Source organism: Pomacea canaliculata, linkage group LG9 (assembly GCF_003073045.1).
Source record: "Pomacea canaliculata isolate SZHN2017 linkage group LG9, ASM307304v1, whole genome shotgun sequence".
Classification (NCBI taxonomy): domain Eukaryota; kingdom Metazoa; phylum Mollusca; class Gastropoda; order Architaenioglossa; family Ampullariidae; genus Pomacea; species Pomacea canaliculata.
Window position 1 is genome coordinate 16,279,085 of NC_037598.1, and position 25,982 is coordinate 16,305,066.

A 25,982-nucleotide genomic window follows, 5' to 3' on the forward strand; every position below is an offset into this window, starting at 1 on the left:
CGTGTCCACCGACTGGTTTCGTAATGACATGGGCGGTTCCCACGTGCTCTGTAGAAACAGCGGGGTAGAGGTGATGGGGGGAAGGATGGTCCAACAGTTCTACACACCTCTGTCTCGCATAACAGTGTGGCTGGTTGGCTGGCTGGTTGGCTGGTTTGTTAGGAGGAAAGTAGATAAGGTAGAAGTGAGTTCGTCCTATGAGGCAAGAGGGAGAAAACCGGAGTACCTGAAGAAAACCTGCGAACAAGTGTGAAAGAACGTCCCGAGACGAGATCTGAACCCAGGGCCTCTCGCTGTAGGGTAGACGACGTATAACTGTCAGTGGTGATGATGTTGCTGTCAGTATTGCCAAGATCATGACAGTGTCAGCGTCGACACCGGGGAGCGATCCACGCATGTCAGTGTTAAGCACGTACTGTGTTTTTAAACAAGTATAACGAGGGACAATCATGCTAATAATTTATTGAACATTTCCTCTCCCTCCCCCTCCCCTGGGAGGACAGCTCCTTAGCGGGGGGAGGGTAGTTGTGTGGGGGGGAGTGAGGAGAACCGTTAAGAACAGACGCACTCAGTATTTACACATGTACATACAGACACATTCTCTCCATGTACACGAGCTGCACAAACTCGCTTTCCTGTCGCCGTTACAAGGTTAGCATCTGGTTTTCTCATTACTCGCATGCCAGAGATAAACATCTGTTTAAAGTCTGCGATATCACGTGGCAGTATATATACATACATATTGCTCATATTTCATAACACGACATGAATGAGATACCGTACGTAAATAGTGATTGAGATACTGCATATCCCCATGACTGAGATACTGTGAGTTTGAAGCATAACAATGTCTGAGAGATACAAGCCAAATGATCATACTCAAGTGCGAAATCACCTCGAGCTGGAAGCACTTTCCCTCTTAAAATCAACAACCAGCCAAAGCCAAGCCCGAGACGAGATCTGAACCCTGAGCTGCTCACTGCAGTGGTGACAAACGGGTGTTTTAACCACTACACCACCACGCGCCCCACCCGGCCATACAGAGAGAACAGCACCACCAAGACTGCAGCAACAGGTGCGACTGGTGCCAGCGCCACAGACGCCACTAATGACGCAATCGCCGCCACCTGATGGACTGTGGTGTTGCACCACAATCTTCCGCCCTCCTTTTTGTACTTTCGAAAGGAGGGATGAAATGTTCACTTTCTGTAAGTTTTTAAAAAGTGATCGACAACCACAGATTCCCCCCAACCCACCCCCGAGCAGAAAGGTGAAGGGTCAACAATGCAATGTGCTGACCGTCAGCATGGTCAGTTATTGTGTTGTGTCATGTGTTGCGTGATCGTCAAGATGGTCAGTACAAAGCTTTCTCGGGAAATGAAACGGGCGGTCACGTGACATGACAGGGGCGTGAGCTCCAATGTATACCTACTAGTACATAGTAGTATATACTAAGCACATACTTTCGCAGGAGTAATATTATCCTTGTTTTTGTCAACAAGGAAATACACAGTTATTTTTATTTTATTTATTTGTCGGTTACACGTACTTTTACACCGCTCCACCATCGGTTGGAGTGTGTGAAAGCGGGAGGAGAGGTGAGAACGGTGTGAATGGTGGGTAGATTACAGAAAATGGTGACAGGGGCCAGGGGGTGTGTGTGGGGTGTGAGGGGCTGAGCGGACTGGGGCCGTGGCAAGCGGTCGAGGCTGGCGAGGTGACGTGCGAAGGGGGCGGTGTCTGCTCGCAGCGTGGGCCGCCTGTGAGAGGGGGGCGTACATCCCAATACTGCTGACGCCTGGTGCACACCACGTCACCGGGCCTCGCTGTGACAATCACACAACGTCCCAGGAAAATATCTCCCGAGGATAAACAGGACAGCAACTGTCGTGAAAACCCAAGCGAACAGTTAGTTTCATAACCTTGCCCGGTCGAACAAACCAGGATTTACTCCACTTGTCCGTCCGTTCGTCCGTCCGTCCAGCCTGCTTCCTATTCACTTTCAGATACCTGAGTCGCCGGATGCAGAAACTAACGGTGCTGGCATTAGCTGCTGCTGCTGCTGGATACAGGTGACGTACAGCATCTTGCCCTGACGACGCATCCATCAACCATCAACCACCACCAGGCAGGGTGGTCAGTGTTCACTGTTCACTGGAGTACCCGACTGTTCAGTTTATCTTGTGTGCTGGTGAACTTCTGACCTCTCATCGCTGTTGTCCCTGCCGTGCGAGGTCGGTGTTCATATCTCGTCAAGCGAGCGTCTGTGTATGTAATAGTTTCGTGGAGGCCGCATGTAAGTGCAGTACAGCAGCGCCGTGTACAACGAGCGGACCAGTCGGGGTGGAAGTCGTTTGGGGAAACCGAAAATAGAGCCGCGTGTCTGTGGGGAACATTGTATTCTGAATGTTGTGGGCACCATGTGCTGGGTGTGGCGTGAGGTGGAAAATCTGTGACAAAGTCGGACAACTCTGCGAGAGTGTACAGCCTACCCCTCCCCCTCCTCCTCTTCCTGAGTAGAAACACCGCAGGAACAAACAGAGTGCGACACAGTGCAGGTAAGTGCAGGGCAGGCCTGCAACGAATTTCCCAGACGAGTCGTGGCTGGTGGTCATCAGGAGAGAGTGAGAGTGTGAGTGGTGTTCACAGGATCGCCAGTTCTAACGCAATCGGGATCAGGACACCTTTCGCAATTATTTCAGGACAGTTGCGTAAGTGTACTTTTATTAAATACATTTATATAAGTACATTAAAAAAAACACAATTGAGCGTTGCTTGTCACACCTTGTCAAGCCTCGTCACCCGATAACGTCACAGCGGCCATGTTCTGTCTCGCTGCTGCTATACCAGACTCCATGGCAACCGTCTGTGATGACAACGGCGGGTGCGATGACCCGTACTACCGGGACGGCATCAGTCAGGGCAGCCCGGAGTCGCGCAGAGACGACAGCGAGAGCGAGACTGACACTCCCACTTCAGGCTCCGTGTCTCCCGGCATGCCCGACTCCCCCTACCATGACCACCACTACAGCCAGACCATCGAGGTGGAGCACCACGGCGGGCGCCGGGTGGCGGGGAATCCCCCCATGGACACGGTCATCCTGGTCAACCGCGACCGGCGCACAGGTCGACGGGAACACATCGTGATGCGCAGCCTCCTCAAGACTCGGGCCTCGCCCGGCCGCGTGGAGAAGCGAGTGGTCGTCAACAAAGGGTGAGTAGTTCTCAGCCCTGCTTCTCCCTCTCATTAGCTTCGTGTGGTGTGCTCTAACAATTACCTTTTATCACGGAATTTTTGTGAATATTTTGGCAGGTAAATTTCGTATCATCCCCCTCACTCTCCCCTGCACGCACACACACACAAACACAGAGTTGCACACACGCGTATGCATTGAGGCAGGTGGTAGCATAAAAGATGCTGAAGGAGGGTGGATCCCCCCACTTTCCCCCTGGTTCCTCCGCCACTTCCACACACACACACAGACACTGGCACTACCGTCTGCCTCAATGTGTGCACGTGTGGTGTGAATAGTTACTAGCCACTGGAGACCGGCGACTTCAAGCTGACCTCGCGTGGAGACCTGTCCACATCCATGTTGTCTGAGTTTCTCCGTATCTTCGAGCATACTTTGTTCCACACGTTCTCTATTTTGACTGGTAATGGCTGCTAGATTAATTTTTTAATGTATTTTTATGGACTTGGAACCCTTCTGGCTGATAGCTTGTTCAGGCATCCTTAGCAACACCATGGTAACCAGGATCCAGGGTCATATGAGGTCAGCATTTCATGATGGGCTGCTTCGCGGTAACCGTTGACCTCTCACCTAGCGGCGAGATGTGGCCGAGAAATGATTTTCTTGCAGACATTATCTCGCAGCTTTACAGTCAACGAAAGAAGCAGACGGCGGTGCTAGAGTTCAAAGAAGGGCTGACGGCTTCTCTATGGCACACCGTCCACCATGTTTCCAGTGAGAGGTTGCATGGTGTGTTGTGATGTGTGTGGACACCTGACAGCAACAGGTGTCCCAGTGAACGATGCTAGTCACAATGGGACTTAGTATGTCTGTCACATAGTGTGACCAGACATCCTCCTGTACAGCTGTTGATGGCGCCGGCTGTACAGCCTCGCAGAATGGTGTTCATGGCAGACGTTTCCATGACGACAGGTGTACGCAGCTCAGTGCAAGTTGTTGGCCAGGTGTGGCTTGGAGCTGTACCCACCCATACACCACCCCCTCAGCCCAAAGTGGTTAGCGGTCGGTCGTCTGACGTCACCTACTAACCCCATCTGCTTGATGATAGATGATAGATGATAGATGATAGATGTGCTGCTTGGCATTACAGAATGCCCTACACTCGTCTTCCTGCATAACCATCAAGAACGGTTATGATGCCAGTTAGAGCTAATTTTGTCCAATTAATCTTGCTGAGTAAAAGTAATCTTACGACATTATTTTTGTTGTCGAGAAGCCCTGTTGCTTGTGACCATTTATCTCACCACGACACTACATCTTGCTATGTTTTATAAATAATTATGTGTCTGTAGAGGGTGTCTGATGATTCGGTTGGTATGGGTGTCTTTGTGAGATGTGAAGATGGGTTGGTATGAGCTTTGGTGGACATAGGTTGGTAGAGGGTCTGGTGGACATGGGTTGATAGAGGGTCTGGTGAGTATAGACTGGTAACATGTGCTGGTGAGTATGAGTTCTTCGATCTGCCCAAGCATGCCAGAGATAAGACCTTCTAGAAACCACTTTCAGACACTCGAGTAACAGTGATATTCCAGATGACAACAAGTATGTTGACAAATGGCGTGTGACAACAGTTCTGACAGTGGCAGTGACGATCAGCCTTTTGTTTATTTATACAAAATGCTGCTAATAAAGATTTTGAAGTAAATAAGATTTACGGCTCATCCCTCCATCGTCTGTCTGTTGTATGCCTGTGATTCATACTTGATATTTTGTTACAGATCTTCACACTGTCTTTAATCTTTATTCTAGGTATGGACATTTGTCATAAATATATGCATCTAGTTTATCACCTTCAGACAATTTAAAATATATATATTTGCTATCTTGTATTCATGTGGAGCATTCGTTGTTTGCGGTTTGTCCTTTGTACTTTGTCATATGCCATTGGTGTGTATGCTTATTACTTTGTCATCGGCCGAGCTCAGATGCTGCTCTTTGTCACCTGTCGTACCTGTAGAAGTCTGCTCACCTGTTATCACATTGTGACACGCTTGACACGCTGAGCCACACTCCACGCAGAAACTTGCAAACTTGAGTTTATCATGATGGGCGGTGGGTGAGTGTTATCTTGCAAGATTGGCCATCTCACTGTGGTGTCACACTCCTCACCACACTGGACAGGCCAAGCTACCGTCTGCAGCAGTGTCGCCGGCATGCTGGGGTCAGCTGCACACACACATCAAGATAAAGCTGTCAACTTAAATATTCAGTGTATGCCACAAGCATTCGTTTTAAATATTTAACATGTAGGCCACAAGCAAGCAATTTAAATACTGATGCCGTTGCATTGTATGGAATAAGCAGTTTGAGCAGGATAGGAAGAACAAGAGATAGACTGTAGCGGGCATGGTCAACTGATAATGTAAGCAAAGATGAGTGAGGTTCCACGCTTAGTTTGACTGAGGGGAGAACGAGATGTAAAGGGAAAAGAGCTAAACGAAATCCCCGTGTATTTGTTTCCTCCTATCTGGTCCTTAAAAAAAGAATCCCCGTATCTTTGTTTTCCTTGTATCTGGTCCCTGACAAAACCGACCATGGCGGATGTTTTGGATGACATGTATGTAGGACAGAATGTCCGGAGTGGTGAGCGCCAATGGAGTGATGCCCTCAACTGTAGTACACAAACTGTCAGATCCTTATTGTAACTTCTTATTTGCTTTCTTGCGACAACAATCCGTTGCTGTTTTCAGACAGCTGAACACGGAGCTCACAGGAAGGCTAGAAATTCAGGAGCTCAACTACGATTGCTGCCGGAAGTAGTTTTGGTTAGAAAACAACAGAACACACCGAAGTCGTAGTTGCCCGGATGTGAGTCCAGTGGTGACGGCCTCAGGAGAAACCCTGACAGAACAATGAAGACAGAACTAACGAATGTTCTTAACATGGCAAAGTGCTGAATCGCCCAACTTCCGAAGCTCCCTAAAGTCTGTATTGTCAAACAAGTCTGGACTAAGCAAGGTGACTAAAGTTCAATGTCCCCAACCTTTGCCCCCAAACCGTTGGTCTCCTGTGACCTTTTCACACAGCTTTGCCAAACTTGGTCGAACCTTCGACATTTCGTCCTGTTAAGAAGATGGCTTGAAACAAATTGATCATTCTTTGTCCTTTCAGGCGTGATAAGCTGAATTCATGTATTTGTTATGTGCCCTGTGGCCACGCCTGCATGAGCATAATTCATAATTAATAATTATAATTCACGGTTAAACTGTCGTGACGTCTGACAATTAGTTTGTCGATCATGGTTTCATATGTGTGTGTGAGAGAGAGGTTTTGCTCTGACTAGAACAGACTGTCAGAGATAACTACAGGTGTGACTTTAAGAGTACAAGTAAGTGGTCTCACCAGATAAGCGATAATCGCATTTTTCTCTCTCTCTCTCCCATGCTGCCTTGCGAACAGGCACATCTCGATCCTCCATCAGTCCTCTCACCCTTCCTGTCCCCACACAGACGGGTGTGCATCATGCCGAGGGTAGACTCTGACTTTGTACCCAGTCTGTAACTGATGGCAACAATAGAATTTTTCCAGCTGCTGATGCCATTGCCGGGGTCATCAAGAGCGATGTCATGCTTGACAGGTTTCGTTGATGACGAGGGCAGAGGAAGGCATGATTTCGAACTTGAATAAAAAAATTAGCTTTGGTTCGTCGCGTTCTTAATTTGATGATTAGATTACATTTAGGTGTAGGAGGAATGCTCATTTGAATATCTCTCTATCTTATCTTTCCCAACTTATTAATTTTATACATTTTTGAAGAGGTACATGACCCATGACCACTATTTATGCCAATGGGCATGCATGTGTGAGAAAGAACTGTGTTGACTGTACCATGTGTGTAAACTGTGTATGTGTGTGTGAAAGAGAGAGAAAGAGAGAAAAAAAGAGAAAGGAGTGTGTGTATAAACTGTGTCTGTGGGAAGAGGGATGATTACAAAACAATCTGTTAAAGACACGCACTAACATGTTTTGTGGATTTCACATCATATACTTGACACAAGAAAGAATCAATCATGTTTCTAAACATTAAAATAATGTCTGACATTTTTTGTAATTTCAAGACACAATTTAATTAAAGAGACAAAGTGTACACGTTATTGGCAACCTATTTCCTATCGCCAGTGTGTGTTCATACATCAGTATCAACAGTTCGAATCTTGCAGACTGTGAATGTTGTGATGATGTTTTCTATGATCTGACCAAGAGGCAGCTGCCCGGCAACATCTTTTTCCCTGTACCGAGACCGTTAGAGGAAAGCGTTACATCGCGGGTCAAATTCCGAGGCGGTTTTTTTTGCCTTTAATTATGTGGCTGCCCTGACGACCTCAACACTTCCTCCAGCGACACAACCGACAACACAAAGGCGACCCTTGCTCGTCTGCTCTCACACTCCGTGCACACGTGTGTGCGTGCATGTAGGCGTGTCTGTCCTTTCCTCATTCACCACGAGCAGTCACACTTGAAAATGCACTTTTCGTCTTCTGTTTGATGACCCGCCTGCACACATTCCCCTCGGATGATGACCTACCATCGGGTGGACACAGGACACAATGGAGGACACAAAGATGGACGATAGAAAGCTCTCCGTTGGATTCGTGGAGATTTATGCTTGGGCGATGGTTTAAAACTTCCAGTAAAAGCGTGTTTGCCGAGGTTTTGTCGCTCGTGAACTGGTGTAGGACTGAATGGTTGAATTCATTCTGTCAGACAACTTTTGGTCAGCAATCGACCAACGAGAAGATCCTAACAAAAAGTTGAATGAGTGGGAAGTGTTATAGCATCCAGTAAGCAGTGGGAAGTGTCAGCATCCAGTGAGTAGAGGGAAGTGTTAGCATACAATGCAATAAAGTGTGGGAAGTATTAGCATTCAACAAGTGGAAACTGTTGGCATACAGTGTTTGCATGCAAGAAGTAGAGCTACTTGAAACAAACGCCAATTTCTGTCCAGTTGGCCGTCTATTTGCAAGCTGTGTAGGGTCTAAATCTTTATTAAAACTATAAGTACTATAAAACTAAACAACACGCTCTCTGAAACACAAGAAAATCCCGTCAGTCGTTTGAGGCAGGCTGAGTGTGTTTAGACCAGTCCCACAGAGACTGATGCTGCCATCTGTTGGTGCTGCTGCCTGGTGTGATGTCTGGCTGGCACCTGGTGTCCCCACAGATCGTGACGTCGGGTATCCGCCACTAATGAGCAACAAACCATTCAGTCGAGACCACAGTGCAGCTGCCGAGAGCTCGGGGCCGTGTCCTGTGCAACATCCAGTGCCAGACACAGTGCGCGGGCTCGCTTGGGGGCAGGGCCGCCGAGATCCAGCCCGGGACAGACGACCTCTCCGGGCCCCTTGTACTTGTAACCGTAAATTATTTTCCCAGTATATAATGTATGTTTACAATTCAAATCTCAGTATCTACACTTCATTCAGACCGTGTTCTGTCCTTAGACCTTTCTTTAAAAGAAAAAGAAAAGGAGAAGAAGAAAAAAAAATCCACTGACCAAGGCCGGGCCCCCTTGACAGCCGCGGGCCCGGGTACATCAGACCCCCCTGTCCCCCCCTCTCGTCAGGCCTGCTTGGGGGGGACACTGGCTAGTCCATTTGTCACCGAGAGTATGATACTGTCGTTCTGTGTCCGATTGTCCATAAGAGGAGGGGAAGAGAACAGTCCAACGACTTTGAATTTGGTTCCTCTTCCAGGCCTTTTTTTAAATTAATGTCCTGTCATTCCCCCTCACACACACACATCCACCCCATCCCATCCCCATCGTCTCCTCGTCCTGCTTATCTGGAATCACCTGCGACACTTCTGTCTTCTCTACTGTTTCTAGTATACATAATGATGACACGTCTGTCATACCACCCGTGGGGTCAGCGATGACACTTTTTGTCTCTTGGGTCACAGATGTTGCGATGTTAGTAAGTGAACCAGAAACAGCGAGTTAATTAACTGCCACCAGTCACTTGCTTTGTCCTGAGAAAGGTCAGAGTACCATGTAGCCTACAATAAATAAATAATTCCAAAGTAAGTTTTTACTCAGCGTGTCGGGAAAGTTACTAAGGATACAGGCCACTCACTAGTTCCCGCTCGGGGAAGTGAGGGTCGGGGGTCACGGGGGAGTGACATTCATACAGTTGTTCACATTCGCACACACACACATACAAACCGACTGTGTTTGTGTAGCTTCATGACGATGCACACGTAGTGGTAGTACAGCTACAATGCACATGAAGACAAAATAAATCATTGTTACAAGTGTCTGACTTTCACAGAACGCCATGTCTTAGTCCAGTTCTCACAGTTGGGGCATGCCCGTTATGTTACACTCATTATGATGATACTGGGGTGAGGTATTTTCACTGCAAACCACATGCTAATCACAGTGTCTGTTCAGGTAAAAATCAAGTAAAATACAGGGTACGAAGGAAAGGGGGAGGAACAGCGCTGAGCAACAGTCAACAAGCTGCTGACGACAGGTTGCAACAGAGCGGTGAGAAGGGGAGGGGTGGGAGGGAGACCGGAGATTATTTAGTTGAAGTTTATCGCGAGATATTGACCTCACTATGTACAGAGTATTTATCTTGTCTCAGTTCAAGTATATGGGGCGATGGGTACGGGTAGGGCCTAATACATTGTGTGATGAAGATAGACAACGAGGTCAACAAGATGTTCAGTTGGTGTTGCTGAGAACAAGTTGGTACTCTGTAGGGGTGGGGGTGTGGTTTGAGGGAGACAGGCCCACCGTGGTCTCATCATGTCGCCTCCACCTGCTGTAGGTATGTTCAGGGGTAGAAACGGGTTGCTATGTAGTCTCCATCGGAATCGAACAGAGCGTCTACCTTTTGGGTGTTGCTGCTCAGAGGTTGGTAGCCCCAGGCTTTTCTCACAATCTTTCTGGCACACGAAGGGCGAACAAAGGCTAAATTATTCACCGACTGTTAACCCTCGTATGAGACACCTTATCGCTTACTAATGCTGTTCAATCCATCACTCCAGACACTTTGTGACTTGTTGACTCCCCCTACCCCTCACTCGCCTCCCTCTGCTACCTACTCATCTGTGGACCTCACAACAAAGACAGGCCCCACAATTCCATTCGCCCAAAGCCCCGCATCCCACCAACGCCGGACCTGCATCTTGAATGAGATTTTTCGGCAGTTCTTTTTCAATCACCGGCTTTATGTTATAAATATCGAAATGCTCAGATGTGTTATAGTGAACAACTCATTGTAAAAGTTAGGGAAGTGTCTGTACACCACCATCACAGGCGCTGTTGATTGTTTGCCTGATTTCCGTGTTTACGAGACAGTCCAGGTCACGTGTTGATGGCTCGGCAACATATGGCATCCACGACAATGCGGCTTGGGAACTGTTTATCTTCATTACTTCTCAGAGTGCTGACCTCACCATCTGGAATGGTCCTCCAAAACTTGTTTTCGTACACACTTAATGGCAGCTTTATTTTCTCGTAAATATGTGAATGTATCTGGAGAAAGAACGTGTATCATAATTAAGATATGTATCTGCAGCTTTTGATGCGTTATTCGAGAAAAGTACAAATACACACAAAACATTTATCGTGCAAACTTGAGCAGATGGTATATACTATGTAATCTACCCTTTATGCTCCCAACAGCTGGTTTAAGAGAAGTTAACAAAGTGTGCCTCTACATAATTTACGGGTCTTATTTCACAGTGAAGTAGCATATACGAGCACAGTCCCACAAACTGCTAAGTACACATGCATGACCGGCCATGAAGGCAGCAGGTAGGAATGTATGCACGTACATGCGGTCTGTGGGTGAATAACCACACAGCCCACAGCCCACACTCCAACCCTGCACACGACATGCTGCTGTTGGGGATGGAACTTATCCCGTGGACTGCCGCCATGTGGGACACACCTTTGTGCACCACTGGTTTTTATTTTCACCTGTTTAACACACACACACACGCATATACACTCTGCAGGTGGTCGACGGTCTAATCGTCTAAATGCGGCGATGACGCCAACTGACAGGTTCAGAGGTCAACACTACAAAGCCTCCGACTGTTGTCTGGTCATCTATCTCTCTTTCAGAGTGCTAGGAGGATTTTTGTTTTGTTTATTTACCTACTTTCTCTGCTGTAAGTTGCAAATTATGTCGTTCGGTTCTCAAGTGTGTCGCCCTGTTTGCAAGTCTCCTCTCCATCTGTAGACATTGTACAGCAGCTGGCGCCCGCTAGCGTGTGGCCCTGTAAACAGTTGCGATAACCCCGTCAGGGGCTGCTACACAACAGCGACGACACCAAGCTGGTTGTTGGTGAGTAGTGGAGGGGGGGATGGTTGATGTAGACTAATTATGTTGTCGTACAACGGTTGCTATCCTGTGGCACCAGGCAGGTGACGAATACGACACTCATGACATCATCGTGCGTTACAGACATCCGGAAAAGTGAAACTTAGTGCTGCACATAAAGACAATCGAGACAAAAACACAAACCTGGGTACAACAAAAAATACAAATCGATAAGAAATATATTCGTGAATGGGTGCATGTGTGTGAGATAGAGAGATGGGGGAGGGAATGAGTATTGGGGGGCGTGGCGTTGGCAGGGAAGTAACCCCTGTCTTAAGGAATCAAGGTAGAAGTCTAGCACCCATTGTCTCATAGATCGTTATTTAAGTATCCAATCGACATCCACTTGTCTGCCTTGTTATCAGCCCCGTTATCATGTCTTATCAATCGCACTGTCAGCATCTCCTCCTACCTTCAGCGGCCGTCGTACGTGTTGCTGCTGGTCTCAGTCGATCGTCGAGGTCAGTCGACACGCCCTCGTGTCAGGTCAAGTCCGCTCTCGTCTGCGTCTGTCTTTGGATGAAACTATGTTTCTTCTCATCTTCATCTCTCGTTTTGATAACAATGAGCACACTTTGCGAGCTGCCACGGTCTGTTCGTGCGCCTGTACGTGCCGAACTCTCCTGTCGGATGAGATTAGTTTGGTCGCCATGTCTGTTCTTGCTCTGGCGCCATGATGGAACCGAGCATCGCCTGTCTGTGTTGTCTCCAATTTGTTCTCTCAAATCTCTTTAGTCACTAATTAATACTGGATGGCCAGTAGTGTAGTGGTTAACACACTTGTTTTTCAACACTGCGGTTGTGAAAACCGACAGGTCGTGTGACCGGATTTCGACTCACAGCATGTGACAGTTGCAGGGCTTGTCAACAAGAACTTTAGCTCGTGGGCAGCAGAAACAAAGCAAAACGATGAAACTTAGCTGCTTAATGTGTGACAGAGTCCGGCATGGTGTGCATGTGTCTGGCTTTTCCACCTGTACGTGTGACTTCCATTTCTTTCTCGGCTGCTAGTATTGTTAACACCTTTTATCCCGAGTGAGGGAATTGGACAGGAGGGGTGGAACGGTTTGAGAAAAATAAAGCTCCTCTCACTCATTTAAACCTTCAATGTACAGTAATCACGCATGAACAGTCTAATTGTTAATCAATCATAAGCCTAATTTAATGGTTGCAAGGGCTTTTAATAAATAAGTAGCTTCAAACAGCAATAATTAGCTGGCATTTCTTTCTGTTTGTACAATATATTTTTTGAGTCTACTTTTCTGTATATGTACTTAAATGCTATACAGAAATATTTCTCTTAATGCTAGGTAAATTATGTTTCCCTTCTATCGTATGTGTGTTGGGGAGAGGGGAGTGTTGAATGTAGAAGATTGTGATAAAGAATAAAAGTTTTTTAAACAATTTGGCAATCACATCATGGTAAAATTTAAAGGCACCGTTGCACATTTCTCTCTCACACAATGGCTTGTTCCCCTTTAAAAAATATTAATTGATGAATATGACAGTTTTGTGGATATTTTTTAACGTATAGCTTGTAACAGTGATTAATTTCACACATAAAGCTTTCGCCAATTCGCCGCCAACTGTTATTTCGGAATCAATGACTGATGGTGCAACACGAATCCTTTATGTTATTTTTCTCCAAACATGGCTAAAAAGCTGGAGTTGTACGCGGTTGTTTTACGGTTGTACGCGGTTGTTTGCACTTTCATACACACGGTGTAATATTGGGATGTAGGTGACAGAACACGACCGGGACACTTATTTGAAATCCTGATACCAAATGTCGACCGCATACTGTTGTTTGCTGTCCCCGCAAAGTTCTCTCTTCATACTGTTTGCAACCACAATTTTCATCATTGGAATTTTTAGACATTTACCGTCAGGAAGGCGGATACTACTCACTTTTTTCTTGCCTTCTTTTCAAATGAAAAATTCTTGTTGCGATGGTTAAAACACAACAGGGATCTTTTCCACCTATCTTTACTTTTGTATGTATCGGTAAAAGCCACTGAATTTCAAACAGACTGAACCCCTTGCTTCCGGTTTAACCACCGACGAATGTGATACATGATGAATAACTGACAAACTACCCTCAGTTCTAGTGTGAAAAGAACGATGGGAGCTCGCCATAAATCAGGGCACAGGGCGTCTGTGCTGACTTCTAGTGACCTGTGCTGACATCTAGTGACCTGTTCTGACATGGACTTCTGTGATCTACTCGTTTCCGCTCCTTGACAAGTGTCTACTGTGTTCGTCCCTTTGTACTCATCGGAAATGACTTGTCATAGCTTCAACTAGGCCGCCTTTGCCAGTGGAACTATAGAAATATGGATATCTAGGGCAAGACAAGGATGAGATGGAGCTATTTTTCCCTGGAATACTCAAAATTAGCTAATTGCAAAACAAAAAAAAAAGTAATAAATTGAAAGGAGAAAAGAAATGTACAAAATAAGCAGAAATTAACTTGTTCTAACTCTCGAAAGTGTATGTTTTTGTGAACCCAAAAGAAAATTTTGAAAAAAAGACTGCTATTCACAAAGTAAAACCATGTCATCGTTGGAAGTCTAGTCCTGCAGATTGTTGATCACACATCCATAGAAATTGATAATTATTATCAGCCAGACAGCCAACAGACCATCTCAACCCAACACGTACAGCCCAACCCAATCAACCTTCCTTCCTTGTCTGTGTAAAGTGCAAGCATATAACGGAAAATTTTCTTCAGTTTGCAAATGCATCAAAAAATTTCAGACGACTTTATGATGAACTGACTTGACTAAAACACACAGAGATCATGAAATTTAATTCTATAAAACGTGTCTCACATACACATACATGAGTAGATAATAACAGATATGTATCTTTTTATCTTTTACAGCTGTTACTTCAGACTTTTGTCATTGTATGCTGGTGCTGTATATTTATAGCATACTGTGTACTTATCTTGTATATTTATGGAATAACAGAAAGCAGATACTTGTATATTTATAGATTGCTGTATCCTTATGGGATTAATTAGGCTCCCAAGTACAAAGCATCACCTTGGATTGCTGGATATTGTCATTTTGACTCAGAAGAATGGTGATCGGACATTTGGAAACTTCTTGTCAAAGTTGCTTCCTATAATTTAGTCTTAGTTTGATATTCGCGTTTGGAAATGCTCAAGCTGGCACAGTTACTGATTATTTGTATTTGCCATATCTGTTTAGAAAGTATAATAGTGTCTCTCTCTTGGCGGTTCTGTGGCGCAACGGTCATCAATACAGTGAAGGTTGCCTGTGCTCTCGTCTCGGGCACGCTGTTCTTTCTCTGCATATAGTATCTGTTTACAGGCTGGCTTGCCGGGATATAGCCTTAGTTGCTGGCTCGGTGTAAAATACCAATTCCCCTCCCCCTCCCTATCTCTCTCTCACTATACCAGTTTCTTCATTTTGACAGCCGCTCAGCCATACCGTTAAATTTAATTATATTAATTTACTTTCTAGCTTAATTTTAAAGACATCATTTTTCGGAGGCCGCGCTATATCTTTCAACAAACTGCTTTACCTACTGTAGTGCACATGTTTTGTTGATTTTTATTGTTTATTTATTGATTTTATCGACATAATATTAGGCTGTATATAAGTTTCCTTTTTTATTAATTGAGATAAATAAATATCATATCAGCATTTCTTACCATGATATAAACTCCGTTGCTAATGTCACGATAAACAACAACATAAAACTAACAACTTAAATTCTTCTTTTTCGCTTTCGTCGTTGTATCGTAAATTTTCTGCAGTCCTATATGCTGCACGAGAATCAGCTGATTCTTGGCCTTGAAGCATATTGCATAATAGCTCACCCCACGTCCTAATAACTGTAAAAACCGAGAGAGAGACCATTAACTCCAAAGACCTCTGAACCCTGAATTAATTAATTTACTGAAAAGGGTTAAAACGTTAATTCGTAATCATAATGATGCATGGCCATATAATTAACAGAGCATGCGGGTAAAGAGGAAACTGTTTATCCCTCGTTACTATTATTAGCAAGCTTTATATCCTCATTTTACGAGAAGTTGTTACAGAAACATCTTAAGAGTCTACTCATTTGAAGAGACTGAGCTTGGGTATTCCCCAAATATGACGTCGATACATATTTTTGGAAACTATGAATCATTAGCTTTGATCCAATAGGATGCTCAGAGGAAACCAGATGACTGGGACGACCAATCAGACGCGAGCAGTGTTTTGCTAGCAAGTGGCGACGGCAGAAGGCAGTTAACGAGTTGTGTGCTGTAGACTTGCGGACACTTCTTATCCCATTTTCTTCTCTGTTGGACTTGATTACGAAATCCTCATGATCAAAGGAACTGCCGATTCAGGGATCGAATTCGATATTCCTGACATCTTAAGCCTACTGGACGGTGAGGTAGAGGCTCCGCCGTCCGGATACTATGAATTGAAGAGCAAGGCTGTGGTCGGAAGGTGGGTGGTTTCACTTTATAGGTCACGATGGCTCCACGACATATATTCTTACATTTCACCCGTTAATATGGAGACGGGACTAGAAAATATACCTCATTTACATAGCATTTACCGTAAAGTCGAGAATGGAATGTCCTTTGTGATAAATGTTGTATTCAGTTAGTTTTTTTGGTATGGGCACACCACCTGGCTCCAGTGTACGTAATGTCTGTATGTAACTGCGACGACGGAAACAAATATCGTTCGTTGGCAATCGATTTTTTTAAAACTAGTGTTTGTGCAGCAGCGCTAATATTTCATGTGCAAATGTCAATGAATTTCCTGGTGAAAATGATCGCATAGCAGAGCATCTGTACATTAATCACAGCGCTTGTTACGCAATGTGGGCGGGTCGCCGAAGTTGACCGCCACGCGGGAAAAACCTGGTCTACGGACCAGCAGTGTATCAGCCCTGAATGTTGGCAGCTAGACAGGACAGTAGCTAGCTTCTTGTCCTCGTAAAAAATGAGCTAGAAATTTTCCAACATTAGTTGGATGATAAGCACAAAGGAGGATTGTTGATTATAACCACGTGCACTCATTCGCTTGTGCGCTCTCACCCAAGCACACACACATGCACGCACTGGAAGAGTTAATAATAGACATCTCTTCATATAAACAGTAAAAATCTTCAGTGACTTTATTTGGATGACTCGGTCATATCCTGTAGCGGCTGGAAGGCAGAAAAATATGCATTGTTATATTTTTCATTTTTGTTTTCTTTTTCAACAGTGTGTGGAATGGGATGAGGGGAAATAGAAGCAAAGACAGTGTATTCAGGACTCAGTCTGTTAAAACATAACAAGCAATCACCCTAATGGCTAAAGTGCTCATATGACATTGAAGCAATAGGCAATTCAGAGATAAGAGTTTTGTTTGTTTGCGTTTTACTGCTCACATATCTTTTACCAGTTCTCCTAAGTGTTTATTGTCATTCAAACAATTTTGGGAGATCTCCAGATCCTTTGTTAGGCTGTTACTGCTGGGGACTAAAAAATGCACCTAATGCTTTTTGTTCTCCATAGCCAGGCTGCCAAAGCTACTGTATTGTGAGGTAAAGCAAGAATGGGTCTTAGCTGTGAAGCATCAAGTGCAGAAATATAGAACAGGCTTGTGAGTCTGTGTATCAAATTATGGAGTAATGTAGAGTAGGCCTAATCCTCTGTATTTTCACAAAGAAAACTCATGTTTGATGAGCTTTTTTTTTTAACAATGTAAAACTGGCTAAACTAAGAATAATTAGTGAGAAGGGGATTGTCGTAGCATAGTATTGGTCAAATGCCTGACAGTGTTACAGCATCACCATTAGTATTATGATGCAGAAGCAGAATTTGCTGTACTATTTTATACTTCCATTTGCATTACAGTTCATCAGCGTCAAAAAGTTTTGCTGACAAGTCGGAAACGACACCAACATTCTGAATATTTTATATAGTTTGATGATATGAACCCAGTTGTTTGCTATTATTTTAATAAATCAAGAGGGGTTTTTTGTTTGTTTTATATGTTTTCCAGCCCAGCACCAGAGATCAAACACGCCAACATGTCCATGCGGGCAAACCTGCGGCAGCAGCTGCAACGGCAGCAGATGCTGGAAATTGAGAAGCGGGAGCGAGAAAATAGTTTAGGAAGTTTGGGCAAGCAGAGCCAGACGCAACCCCAGAACATCAATGGGCCTGTTTTACATGGTCCACCTGAAGTGCCTCCTAAAGTGCTTCAGGTTTGTCACTGCTTGTTATACATGCTACTACTATTCACAAAGACAAGCATATATCCAAGAGTGTTGTTTTTTTTAACTTTTTGTTCACCTTAGGCCTGATGAGTGTATACTCATGGTTGGTGTGTTGTCAGAATAAATTGAGTTGTTGTTTTCAGTTAATTGCATTGTAAATTAAAAACTAATGTGTTATGGAATTAAAACCTTTTTAAAAATTCTGTAGGGGTTACCTCATTCTGTTTAGATTTACAAAACAGTGTACTTTCAAGATGGTTTCGGATAGGAACAGCTGATTTCTGCACTGACTTACAGTCTTTGTTGTCTCCCAAGTTAATTCAGATTCATATTTACAAAACTTTTATGTGCATGTTGTAAAAATTAAGTATATTATTTAATGACAAATTAGAAGTAGGGAAAAGAAACACTTTTACTTTACCTGGTAATGTACATGACAGGTGGAAACACCATTGGAACACCCAACCCAGTACCACATTCGACAAAATCAGAAACGACAGGTACAGCTGTACCTTAGTCAGTCAGTGCGAGACCACCATATGCCAGCTCACTCCATGCCTGTCCTCACCACTGGTGCATCACCTGTTGATACCCAATATCAGTTGTCTGGTTCAGCACCCACAGATCTGGACAGCCCTGCATCACATGGCTTGGGAACATCTCATGGATATGAGGTTGGAGAAAAATGTATATGATTATAAGAGACTTTAACATATGGTACCCTTCTTGATCAAGTGATGTGCATTTCTAGAATAATTTTGACTCGTCATGAGATATCTATCTTTTAGCAATATCATTATATCATGTAACCTTTGTAAATCAGTATGGAGATATTTCACTTGGGTTTCAAGGTTTTATTTTTTTTTTTCAAACAGCTATAAGCCTACATTAAATACAAATATCATATACAAAATTCAAAGATCGTCCCTTGGTTTAGCTGATTGAGGAAGAAAATTCGTGGCAAATAAATCCCTGAAGAATATTGTCCTTTTTTTCTTTTATTCTGTGAACTTGCCTAGCAGCAGCATGACCAAAAGGTTGTTTTGGGGTTTTTGGGTGGTGGATAACTAGTATTAACACTAACAACATAAAAGCTAATTTTAAGCAAAGCTTTTATTTTGGTACTTCCAAATGAAAGAAGTGTATGATATAAAATAACTGCTAAGGGAATAATTCATAACAAAATAATACCTAAATAACTGGGGATAAGAACAATTCACAGCAAAATAATTCCCAAATAAGTTAATGAGAACAATTGTTAGAAAATAATCTTTAAAAAACTGATAATGGGAACAATTCTTTTTCTTGGTTCCTTGGTTATTTGGTTCCTTTTTGTGTTTTTCTGTATTTGATTTTATTCTTTGTTAAGTACATTTGTTTATTCTTTTATAGTTCATTTGCTATTTGTTTTCCTGTTCCTCGTATGCTGTCCGTGTTTCATTCTTGTTTTTAAGTGCTAAGAGCATACTCCTTAGGAGTGTGGGTATGCACTTTATAAATTTTACATTTATTATCATTAATTCACAAGAAACTAATCCTTAAAAATAACATGGTTTCTTGTGCTTATTGTGTTGTCCACTCTCACACAGTGCACTTCATTCTAACAACCTGACCATTCAAATGTAACTTCAAGAAAAAGTTAATTTTACCCAAGAACATGCACTTTACTCCCTTACTAATTTTAAATGGAAGATATGCTTTCTTTAGCCTGATTTGGATTGATTGCTTAACAGGAAATGGATCTTCTCAGTGACTTGATTAGTTTGGAGTCGGTAGAACCTGCAATGGATAATGACCTCAACTTCATTGAGCCTTCTTTGAATCCTGTCTCAGCCACAGTCAGTACTATTCACATTTTATTTCTCTTGTTTTTGCTGCAGTTTTTGGTTTATGTGTGTTTGTATGAGAGAAAATAAGTATATGTGTTGTGCCCTTTTTGATAACAGCAATTACAAAGCCTTGAATCTTTTAAAAGCTTGATGTGCATACTTGGATCGAATTTCTAAGATTATAATTAGAAAACTGAAAACATATATGTCAGTACTGTGACCTCCCTGAAGAAAATCTTATGGCATTTGGGAAGGTTGATGGCATTTTGTTATGGAGTTCAGTGAGTTCATGTAGAAGTTCAGACTGTTGTTTTATTTTCTTAAACTCCTTAGAAGGTGCTTCTGAAAGATGATTGGACTAACTTGCTTGGGGGTCTTTGCAGCTTCCACCAAGCAATTTCTTAAATCATTATGGCACACTTGAAGTTGAGTCTGCCAGTGCCACGTCCTCCTCCTCCTGTCCCCCAGCATTTTCTGGGCGCACTGATCCTCCTAATCAAATGTCAGAGGAAGAGGCACGCTTATGGGCCAAAGATCGCCAGAAAAAAGACAACCACAACATGAGTGAGTAGGCATTTCGCTCAGATTTAGACCAAAAAATGTGTTTATTTTAGTAATGCATGAACATTTAATTACTATGATACAAGTAGTTATAAATTCATTTTGGATCTTATAATTTGGTAACTTTGGATTTACCTGTAAGTACACTGTGAAAGTTTAATTCATTAACATCTGCGTTAAAAATAAGAATTTATATCTTTAATATGATAATAAAAATAAGAATTTATACCTTTAATATGACAACAATATTGTGCAGCACTATTACCCTTTGATGTAACAATATTTTGTAGCATCATTACCCTTTGATGTAACAATATTCTGTAGGATTACCCTATCATTCCTCCTTCTCACCAATTCAGTTACAGGAATATGAATTTAAATTTTATTTGCACAAAATCGACAGAGCTTAGGCTTAAAAAATGTAGTGTGAAAATATATGCAGTGTATATCTGTCATGATAATACCAGAACTATCAAAATTTTAACTGTGCATACTGACTTGTGTATGATGTTTTTATGTCCACAAAAAATCCTTATCTAATTGTATATTGTAGATAAATTTTCACTTTTCATTTCTCAGTTGAAAAGATTTAATAGTGTATTCCTCATTTTCTTTGCAGCATATAAAAAAAAATTCTCCTTTTTCTTCCTGCACATAAGGCTTTATTCTCCTGACATATTGATCTTGCTAATTTTCCATTATTTTCTCTCTCTTTTTTTTTGCAGTTGAAAGGAGGCGAAGGTTCAATATCAATGATAGAATCAAAGAGTTAGGAACATTATTGCCCAAAAACATTGATCCGTAAGTAGATGTATATCAGTTATTATTTTGGTTGTCTTGGTTAAATTGACATGTCATTTATTTTAGCATTACTGACAAAAAGTCTTTTTTTCCACCTCTATATAAAAATGATACTTCATACAGATATTATGTAGATATTGACATTTTGCAGAGATATGCGCCAAAACAAAGGTTCAATCTTGAAGGCCTCTGTGGACTACATACGGCGGCTAAAACATGACCAGGAAAAACTTCGGAGTCTTGAAGAGAGGCAGAGACAGACAGATGCCGTCAATAGGAAAATTGTTATGCGTCTTAAGGTAATTTGTATGCGATTCTGTATGTGCGTGGGCATTCATATGCAAGCATGTGCACACCTCATTTCCTGAAAAAAAAATAATACAGATGTCTTACAGCTGAGCAGTTCAGCAAAAATTTTGATTTTTAAAAAATTTTTTTTTTTGAACATTTTTTAAATTAGCTTTCACCTTTTAGACAATCTCAGCACAATTTTAGGTGAAAATTGTTGTCAAGTGCTAAATGTTAAGAATACTTAGAAATTTTATTGAAATGTTTTCTTTATCGATCTTTTTTATTTGCTTGTCTTGATCTGATGGTCATGAAAAAAAAAAAAAAAGAATTTAGTGAAGGTTGTTACCACCTTTTTTATTTTTTTGACTTTGTTACTAAATGAATGAGTTCTTGAAAAAAAGGCTTATAGTTATGTCTATCATTTGGGTTTTTTCCTAATCAACAGCATCTAGAGCTGCTGATGAAGAATCATGGCATATCCACAGAGTTTGCTGATGAAGGAATAAATGCAGTCTTGAGTACCATGGTGTCACCAAACACTCTTAATCTGCACACCATCAAATCTGAGGATGGTATGACACATTTACTGGCTTCAGGTGCCAGTGCCACCTCACAAAGCTTCCTGAATTCTGTGCACATAGACTTTATGGATGACAGCTCCCCTGTCAGCGGTGACCCCATGCTGACCTCAGAACCTGTCAGTCCTGAAAATGATGACAGCTCTGGGTTGGTCTAATTTGCCTGCACATCTTTGATTTGAAAGAAAGTACTGATTTGCAAACTTGCCTTAGAGAGAATGCAGTTGCCACAGCTAATGGATGACAATCTTAGGCAGCTCCAAAGGCTGCTTAAGTATGTTCATGATGGTGGCTAAAACATCAAGCCCATACTGTAAGCTGTGAAAAATTCTGGAGATACTTTTAGAGTGTTGAGTCTTCACTTTAAGAACAGAATATCATCAAAATACAAAAAGACGCGGAGAGATTTCTGCCATTGCAGAAAAGGGGATCTCTGAGGTATGCAGAATATCATGGGTGAACAATTACAATTTTCTGCTGTTGTATAGTTTGATAACATTTCTGGTCCACTTGGACCTTTTTTTTTTTTAATGAAAAAGGTGTAACATAAGCATTCTTTTATCATTATTTGGACTTGAATCAGAAGCTTTGAAGTCATTTAAGGCATTTTTTGGTTTGGTGTCCTATGTGGATGACAACAGCTACAATAGGTGAAGACCCTCACAAGAGGGTCTTGTGTTCCAAGTTGGGTAGGGAGCCACAGTCCACTAACAAACAAAGTGGTCAAAATGGAGGAGACAATTAGTTTTTAAGAGAAAATTGTTAGTTGAAAAATGACAGCTGGGCCTTTGCAGCAAATTTCATACTAACAATCAGCGTGCTGCCACTAGCTGGGGAAATTGTTATAGGATTTTTGTATTTGCCTTATAACAACCCATTTGAAGTGTCAGCAAAGCTAAACTGAAAGATTGCTGTGATAATTCTGGCGTTTATTGTGATGGCTTTAAAGAAGAGGGGGATTGGAGTTTTAGACTGAGCCAGCAACTAAGGCTATGTCACTGCAAAGCAGCCAGCCCTCTAACCAGATACTATATGCACTTTGGGAAAAGTATGCATAGTAAGAACAACACTGGAATGACTTTGCATTAGTTGGTAGGCCAGAGATACAGTAATTTCATACTTTTTCAGAAAATAAGAGATTAGCCTAACATTATAAACATGCCTAATAATCCTTGATAAAAATGGGGAAGCAAATTGGTATTTTTCTGTTGTCAGATTGTAATAAGATGAATGTACACTTGCATACGCATGACCTATTACACACACATAACGCTCGACGAGCCCCCACAGATGACGATGAGGATGAAAAGATTTGTAGGTGAATCAAATTGAAGAGGTACAAGTACAGAGCAATGTCACTGAGAGAGTTATAAAGAAGATGGCAGACAAAGACCATTGTTTTTTTCCCTGCTCACTCAGCCATTACAGAGCAACTCAGTTTTCTTAAATATAATGTCTGCTTCAAGTGACGTGGAGCAAATGACATACACACATAAGACGTCAGACAGAAGACCCTATTTGCACACGAAACAATACGAGACCTACCACAACTCATTACACAGATGAAGTATGTGTTAAAAGCAAGGCAACCATCTACCTATTCCAATCTATGTTGTGTTTATTCTGACATGCAATCTTTGTAATATTTATGACCATGTTGTACTTGACAAGTTGGCAAACATGCAGATAACACATAGCAAGATTTTCTCAGTGTCACAGATTTCTGATCTTCCTAGACAGAATTATAATGTCAATCTTCGTCTTATTAGAGTTCAGTGGGTGATAACTAATACCTTTGTACAAGTGGGTCCAATCACCACAAATCTTGCCACAAAGTCCAGTTTATTTGTCAAAAATACATGTGGGATGATTCATAAGGAATCTAAACACATTAATAAGGGCATATGCATAAATTTCGTGAAACCTTTGATCCGTGACTCATTATTTTTAAAAGACAATGACTAGGTCTAGAAAAGTTGAAATTACTCCCAGGAAATGACAAACTAAACAACACCAAGAAAGCTGTAGAAAAATTATTCCTGAAGGGATATCTACAGCTTCTCTATAAATGGACAAAACAAGAATATTGACTAGCCTCCATGAAATTGCCTTACACAGCAATCTTAGCGCTCATGCAAGCTGTTGTAACAACAATTTACAAAGCAACTCGTGAGTTAAAAGAGCATTTTATTCAGTACCCCGCCCCAGAGAGGTTGGTATTGAGATGTATGCAAATTATCTTGATATGTATTGCAAATAGAAGCATTAAACAATACAAGATAAGCTAAAAAAAAAATCCTATTTTAAAAAAGTAGTTAAAGATAGACATAATGCAACTGTAAAAAGTACATCTAACTAAAAATAACTAGGGACCCACACAATCTGTTTCATTAAGTGCAAAGTTTTTTCATTAATGGGAAAATATTTGCTTGTTACAAGGACCTTAGAGACATGTCTTGATTGTAACTTCTGCTGCTTTCGCATTTACATTATGTCTTAGACAGGGATGTCTTTTCACGAAAGCTTGTCAGTTAATAGTTTATGTACCAAGGTCAGGGATGGGTCATTTGATTCAGGCCTGTGTGCCAACTTTTGACATCCCCTTCATGGGCTTAGTGTAGAGATGGCCATTTTCTTTGTGTGAAAATGAATACATGCATTTTCTTACTATAGTTGCCACCCATCATTCTCCATTTCAGACAAACAGTTGTATTTTGTAATAGTTTTGTCTCCTCCTTCAGTCATTATTTCTGTCATAGATATATGTTCCTTTGTTATGACAGATGTGACTCTTTCCTGAACTAAAAACACTGGTGCTACCATACTTTAGTAAGATGTGTCAGTATGTTTATTTGTCTCATTCCAAGTAAGAAATCTACTGTGTGTATATAGACATCACATGTAAAATTCATTTTGTTTCAACGCAGCAAGTAATGAAGCTCAGTTAATTTTTATGTGACACTTAAAATTGTTTGGTTCTGATTTGTCTTCACTCTAGATTATTGTCACGTATGAAAATAAGTGCTTGAAACATCTTGTCATTTAATTTTGTACATCTTGGATACAAGTGTTGGGGGAATCTTAGGTGTATATGAATCTGCATGTGCATACTTGTGCAGGAGAGGCCTTACAGATGAAGTGTGAAGTTGTTGATAATGCTATGAAGTGCCTTCATTTTTATTTTGTCAGTCAAGTCAAGGTGTAAAATTATTTTTAAATATAGCAGTGATATTATATCAGTCCAGTTATTTTTTATTTAGTCAACGACACTATTGACTTTTTGGTAAAGATAGAATAATAACTACTCTCTAGGTGCAGAGTAATGACCTTGTCTGCAGCAAACAAAACACTTTTGGTGTAGTTTTAAATTAGATACTCAGATTTGGGTATTTGCAATTCTAGCATGAGTCAGTCAGACTAACATATATAACAAAACATGCTGAGATACTTCTGAGGCAGTAAGGTATGTGACAGGGTGTTCTTGGCAGTAATGGCAGCACAAGCAGCAGCACCAAGACTATTTTGGAAATATGTGTGTGTGTGTGACACAATGCCTGTATGTGTGATGCAATGCCTGTGCTATGTTCATGTGATCATGGATATTCAACCTACTTTACAGTTGACTTGTGTATATCAGGCAATAAAATGACTCTCATGATATTATTGTTTTTTTGGCCATCAGTAAAAAGGTAAACCTTTACTCAACTCATTGATTGCTACTTGGTGCCATTAGAAATTTTAGATCCACAAATGTAATCACTTTTGGCTTGGATGAGCATTGTGTTTGGCATGGATGTTTCTGGAAAATGCCACTCTGAAAAACTCTGTTCTCCATCCACAATACCCCTTTCTGGCCTTTGAACTGGATTATCACTTGCCACCACCAAAAACTGATATTACCTAGTCAGTAGAGTCTTTACTGCCACCACACAACTACCACCTTGTTCTTGCCTTTGATTTGCTATACTGTATTTGTGCTGGTTTATCACCACTCGTGAGAATGAAGCAGACTGTGTTTAGCTGGTCATCTAGTGTTGTGCAGGTGACACTTCAAATGTTTTGATTGCTTCAGATGGCCACTCAGTCTTG

General features: G+C 42.0%; 1 protein-coding gene and 1 long non-coding RNA gene across 3 annotated transcripts; one reads left to right on the forward strand and one right to left on the reverse strand.

The window, feature by feature from the left end:
- Positions 1-1,819: 1,819 nt before the first annotated feature.
- Positions 1,820-25,556, forward strand: LOC112571507 (microphthalmia-associated transcription factor-like). 2 transcript variants are annotated; one of them, XM_025250518.1, is made up of 8 exons: positions 1,820-3,214; positions 17,617-17,821; positions 18,274-18,507; positions 19,567-19,671; positions 20,046-20,226; positions 20,949-21,024; positions 21,176-21,323; positions 21,761-25,556. In XM_025250518.1, the coding sequence occupies exons 1-8, from the start codon at positions 2,823-2,825 to the stop codon at positions 22,049-22,051; spliced, it is 1,632 nt and encodes a 543-aa protein (XP_025106303.1). In that variant the 5' UTR covers positions 1,820-2,822; the 3' UTR covers positions 22,052-25,556. The 2 variants fall into 2 exon arrangements, with proteins under 2 accessions (XP_025106303.1, XP_025106304.1); XM_025250519.1 differs by lacking the exon at positions 1,820-3,214 and adding an exon at positions 15,810-16,062.
- LOC112571510 lies at positions 9,933-13,627 on the reverse strand. Its single transcript, XR_003100838.1, has 3 exons — positions 12,000-13,627; positions 11,362-11,696; positions 9,933-10,734 (listed from the first exon to the last, which is right to left on the reverse strand). It is a non-coding gene; the product is annotated as an uncharacterized LOC112571510 (long non-coding RNA).
- Positions 25,557-25,982: the final 426 nt, after the last annotated feature.